A 6,000-nucleotide genomic window follows, 5' to 3' on the forward strand; every position below is an offset into this window, starting at 1 on the left:
TTCACGCTGGAGCTTTTTAAGGACAGACAGAACCTTGGATAGGCAGATTCTTGCCTGGAAAAATGAGTATTTATTAAATATTTTTTGAATTAATAAAACTGTAGATTATTCCTTTATCCAGCAAATATTTGAGGAGCCTGCTTGTATTGTGGAAAATAGATGATTATTGTTTATAGATTATCTGTTATTGAATAACAAGCCACTGACATTTAGTGGCTTAAATGGTGCTTTATTGCTCATGGTTTTGGGGTTGGTGGTCTTACTTGGGCAGTCTTTCTTGGGTCTCCTCATATAGTTTTTGCTGTCCTATGGTGGCTGAGACTGTAGTCATCTGAAAGTTTCTTCCCTCACACATCTGGTGCCTGAGTTAGGATAACTAGAACAGCTAAGGCTTGGGAACGCATTTCTCTTTCTGTATGGTGTTTCCAAAAAAACACATCATGGGTCTGTTTGCCATGTTCATAGCAGCACTTACAAGCGCTAAAAGGTGGAAGCGACAGAGATGTCTGGTTTCCAGCACACGTGCATGCACCCACATGTGCAGATACAATGAAATTTTGTTCAACCTTGAAAAGGAAGGAAAATTCTAACATGCTACAACGTGATGATCCTTGAGGGGCCATGATGTTAATAAATGAGTCAGAAAACAAAATACTTATATATAACATGTATCTGAAGTAGTCAAATTCATAGAAATGGAAAATAGAGTGGTGGTTACCAGGGGTCCAGAGGACGAAGGAAAACGAGTTGTTGTTTAATGGATATAGTTTCAGATTTGTAAGGTGGAGAGTTTTGGAAGTCATTTCACGGCAATGTGAACATGCTTAACCTACTGAACTACACTTAAATTTATATTATATCAGTAGTTTTTGCAACGAGAACAAAGCAAGAAAAATCAATCAGGAAGCAATTATGAGGTGAATTTATTAATGATAGGTGATCATGTGTTGATTACTTGGTTTGTGCTTGCTAATTAATTGCAACAGTTGGTCCCACATAGTGGCAGTTAATTTCTAAAAATATATTTTTTCCTCTTCTAGGCTTCTCTAGCAGAAACAGATAAAATCACTCTGGAAGTAGCAAAACTTATCAAAGATGATTTCCTTCAACAAAATGGATATACTCCTTACGACAGGTAACCTAGCCTGATTTTCTTTGGATATTCTATCAAGTTTTGAAGAAGGAGCTACCTACATGTATGTTAAACCGCCCACCCGCCTTTTTTCATACACCTATACTCGGACTCAGTGTATAGGTTTATTTTATATTTTTATAGCATACATCTAACTGTCTAATATGTTCCCTTATATTGATTTGGCTCATTTTCCAAAGTATGCCTTTTTTCACTCATTATCCAGCCAGCTTAAATTAGATTAAATTATGGTTTAGTGTATGGAGCCCGAGGAATCACTGCTTCTTTCAGAAGCTTTTCTCACTACCTGTTGTGACAGCCCATGCCTCTTCTACTCTTTGCCAGAATAATACACTGTTGTGCCCCGTTTCCCAAGAGTCCTGTTTTTTCCTCTTTCTACTGTTGGACATCTCACCAGTCCCTACTACTCCTGCCCAGTGGTTTCTGTTTTTTATTGTTTATCTCTGCTACTACAAGGGCTCTCCTTGTGGCTCAGCTGGTAAAGAATCCGCCTGGAATGTGAGAGACCTGGGTTCAGTCCCTGGGTTGGGAAGATCCTCTGGAAAAGGGAAAGACTACCCACTCCAATATTCTGGCTTGGAGAATTCCGTGGACAGTACAGCCCATGGTGTCACAAAGAGTCAGACACGACTGAGAGACTTTCACTTTCACTATCATGGCCAAAAAGTTCCCGTTTCTTTTTAAACTTGGATAATTTGAACCCTTCATCATAGTCTATAACGTTTCTTCCCTCAAATCATATTTGACCCCATATAAGACTGTAGGAGCAAATAGATTAGCAGAATATAGGACAAGCAGAAAATATGACAATCTAATCAGTCAGGCAGAAACTCTAGGAACCAGCCACATAAAGATAACTCCACAAGGGAAAATTCTTTGAAAAGAGAGTGTACATGAAATTGTGTATGCAAGTAAGTTTAAATGTGTTAGAAAGTTTATCAGAATGCATGTGATCCAAGTTGAATATTGTGTGTCTTTATTATTAAAAGGTATGTGTAAATGCAAGTGAACACTTTAGTGGAGAAAGGGGCTGCTTATTAGCTCAAGGAAGTTACAGTTCCCTACTTTCCTATTATTTATTCAACCTTAACTATCACAAGGGACTCTTTACAATTTAGTTATTTTCCATTTGGGTTACTGCTTTAACTGTACTGTACACAAACAGGCTCTCAGAGAGTCATTAGATTGTAGCAGTACTGTTTTATTGTGATATAATTAACATCACTCTTAAATAGAAGAACGCATATGGCTCCATCTCTCTATCCACCCCATATTCCTGAGACGTCTCTGTCCAATAACTCCGGTTAAGTGTTACTAATCTTTTCCACTTTTTTTTTCATTCCTTAAATATCATGCCATGAATATAAGCAGTGTGCATATCTAAATAAAGAAACTAATGCTCTGGTATCTCACAGATGAAGTAAAAAGTATGAACTCGCTTTCGATTTTCTGTTTTATTACTTTAACTTTCATTTACCTTAGGTTCTGCCCATTCTACAAGACAGTGGGGATGCTGTCCAACATGATCGCCTTTTATGATATGGCCCGCAGAGCTGTTGAAACCACTGCCCAGAGTGACAATAAAATCACATGGTCCATTATCCGTGAGCACATGGGGGAGATCCTCTATAAGCTTTCCTCCATGAAATTCAAGGTATATTGTTTGTACCATAAACTTTTTTTAGTAGGAAGTATTTCTTTTTGATTTTTTGAAATATTTGGTTCTCAAACTTGGTGTATGAAGCTTGCATTTATCATTTTCACACATGCTCGGGTTATGTAAAAGCAAAGCAGACCTCAAAGCTGTGTTCAAATAGGAATTCTAGTGATAAAGATTATAGTATGTCATGTCTAAAATAAATGCTGACGTGTTTTCCCTTTTGTCTTAACCACCAGGCAGTTTAGAACTAAAATCATTGCTAAGCAGCAGTTACCTTACCTCAAGTGCCTGTTGTTATCTGTCTAAGCTCCATGCTCCTTCTTGAAATGATTTCTGCTGCCTGGTTATTTTTAGTATCCTACTATACACATCATTTTTACTTTTAAGTGGACTCTCATTGTTTGGGAGGTGCACAAGACATAGATAGATAAGTAAGTGAAATTATCGGTGGAAACTCAAATGTGTAACGTTGTTTTTAAAATACTTGATCAGTCGAGTTGTGTTTATTTCTAAATCATGATATCCAAGTATAGTTATTAATCTCCTATTGAGATATTGAGACGGTTTCTTTGAATGTGTATGTTAAGATTGAAAGTAAATTTGTACAAATAGACACTGTATCAAGGATTTTAAAATATCCATGTAGTTTGAGTCCTGTCTTTCTACTTCAAAACTGAGAACCCAAGGAAATAATCAGATTTTTATATGGATATATGTAGAAGATTGCATATCAGACTTCTTAAATGTCATCCAAAAGTGAACGGAGCCAGCAGTACATTGTGCCATGTACCTTACAACAAAAATATTATGAAGGCATTAACATCATACATCTTTTTTTCAAGGAACATCCAAAGACAAAGGGACATAATTATGGTATAATGAGTGAAAAAAAAAGTCAGGTTGCAAAAAAATTCCACATGTAATTTGATCCAAATTTTATTTTTAAAAAATTACACATTCATAGGAAAATGATTAAAAAGATATGTAATAATGATGACTTCTGGTGCTATCATTTTTGTTTACAGATACATTGTATCAAATTAACATGTTATTTTTTAGTATCATTCAGTATTTTTCTGTAGCACTATTTTGTGGCTGAAGAATATTTTCCTTTTCTTAGGCATTTGGAAGTTTTTGGTATGGACAACTTTGTTAATGCAGTTGGGTTTGTGTATCTTCCTCATATATGTTGTCAAAAGTAGAATGATTGGGTCAGAGGGCTTAAACACTTTAAAGTCTCTTTTGTACATTTTACTCAATTAAGTTGCTTTCTGTACAGATTTTAAATAGGGTGCATTTTGAGGTTATTTCATGTCCCAGCATGATAATGCCAGGCCCTGAATAGTAGATTCTGTTTCGATTAAATTAATTGCAACTATGAATATACAAGGAGGAATGTATCTAATATGCGTTGCTGCATAGTTTCAGTTACCTAATATTTTGCATATTGTCAAGGGTAAATCCTTTGGTTGTTGAACACAGTTAGCAGGCAGGACACAAAACTGAAATTTTGTCTTCTGTTTATGATTAGACTATTCCTTTATACATTTTACCCTTAAAGGAAAAATAATAAGGTTAATCCTGCCTCCTGCCTTGTGTTTTACTAGTGCATCTCACTTAACCTCCTGCTCAAATATAGCAAATACAAATAACTCACCATGTGTTACAAAAATTATTTTCCAAAGGTAAATTGAATTCTATAATGTCTTTTTTTAGGATCCAGTGAAAGATGGTGAGGCGAAGATCAAGGCCGACTATGCACAACTTCTTGAAGATATGCAGAATGCATTCCGTAGCCTTGAAGATTAGAACTGTGATTTCTCTCCTCCTTTTCCTGAGCAAGCTCTCATATGTGTATATTTTCCTAAATTTCTCATCTTGGACCCTTTGCTTCTTTACTGTGCAGGTTTGAGACTAGTGCCTCTGTGTGTAATCATTTGTTTCCCCATTTATTTGATAGGTCTTATATAAAACAAACATTCCTTTGTTCCAGTGTTTGAAGGGCCCCCCCTGAACATTTCTCCGAAGTGGTGAATGTAGTAAATTTGATACACAATGGGTACACTACTGTAAACTTGTATGTGACGTCTCTCCTTGTCCTAGGTTTACCCTTTCCTCATCACTGTTAAATTGTAAACAGGACTGCTGCATGTTACTATCTTTGCAGTGGATTTGGAATGGAAGGCCAGACTTCTATACATTTTGGCAGGTACTTTGTGAAATGACTTTACTTGCAGCTTAGCATTTTGCTAAGTAACTGCTTTGCAGGAAATAATTGCTTGTTTTAAAACATGAATGATTAATGTTTCGATTATGTGTTGCTTCCCCCAGTATAAATCAAGAACGTTTGTGGGAAACTGTTGAAAACTATACTGTTTTTAAAGCAGGCATCTGTGGCACTCCAGGCATCTGTGGGGCTCAGCACAGTAGATGGATCAGTGCCCTCTAAAAACGTGAAAGAGGAGCCAGGTGGTCAAACTTAGGTTAACATCACCTTGTTAAAGCCTATTTTATTTCACTGGGAAAAATTCAGTATCAAGGACTATTCTACTACATGACTAGGCAGTTCTTTTTAAAATTACATTTAAAACAATCATGAGCACTTGATTCATATCACACCACCTTTTTTTCCCTCAAACATCTTAGAAGGCTAAGCTTCTGAGAATCATGTGGCAGTGTGATGGGCAGAAAGATGCCACAGAGAATATATTTTGTAGTGGTTAAAGGCTGTTTGCACCTCTAAGGACCAGTTGGGCTTTGGTGATTCTTGGGGCCAGAGTGGCATTATGTTTTTACAAGATAATAACGTGTCACATGTTTGCATGTTTGTTTGCTTATTGAATCTTTGAACAACCAGTTTCCTGATTGTAGAAAACACTGTTCTTTCATGTGATTTATGATTCACTGGCTCGAAAGATTTCCTAGAATATCTGTAGCTGTAGCAGCATAGCAGTTCCAATTCTCTTTCATAGAAATGAAGTTAATTCTAAAATCAGCAGATGCAAGATAATAGAATTTGGGTTATGTGAAAAAAAGGATTATTTCTTCCTATCTTTTAAGTATAGTTTCTGCACTTGTATGATAAGGCACACTGCAGAACAGCTCTAAAAACATCAGTTTCCCATGAATTCTTTCTGACCAATCATGCTGGCGCCATTGCTTCCTCTTTGGCAAGAGGAAAGGGTAT

The 6,000-nt window shown here is 36.4% G+C and overlaps 1 protein-coding gene across 1 annotated transcript in view; it reads left to right on the plus strand.

Moving 5' to 3' along the window:
* Nucleotides 1-4,815, plus strand: part of ATP6V1A (ATPase H+ transporting V1 subunit A) — a 61,127-nt gene extending 56,312 nt beyond the window's left edge. Inside the window, exons 13-15 of the mRNA XM_052640457.1 lie at nt 1,041-1,135; nt 2,636-2,807; nt 4,530-4,815. Coding sequence (XP_052496417.1) covers nt 1,041-1,135; nt 2,636-2,807; nt 4,530-4,622 — 360 coding nt within the window. The 3' untranslated portion in view covers nt 4,623-4,815. The remainder of the gene's footprint in view (nt 1-1,040; nt 1,136-2,635; nt 2,808-4,529) is intronic.
* The last annotated feature ends 1,185 nt before the right edge of the window (nt 4,816-6,000 follow it).

The sequence above is a fragment of the Budorcas taxicolor genome, chromosome 1 (assembly GCF_023091745.1).
Source record: "Budorcas taxicolor isolate Tak-1 chromosome 1, Takin1.1, whole genome shotgun sequence".
NCBI classification, from domain to species: domain Eukaryota; kingdom Metazoa; phylum Chordata; class Mammalia; order Artiodactyla; family Bovidae; genus Budorcas; species Budorcas taxicolor.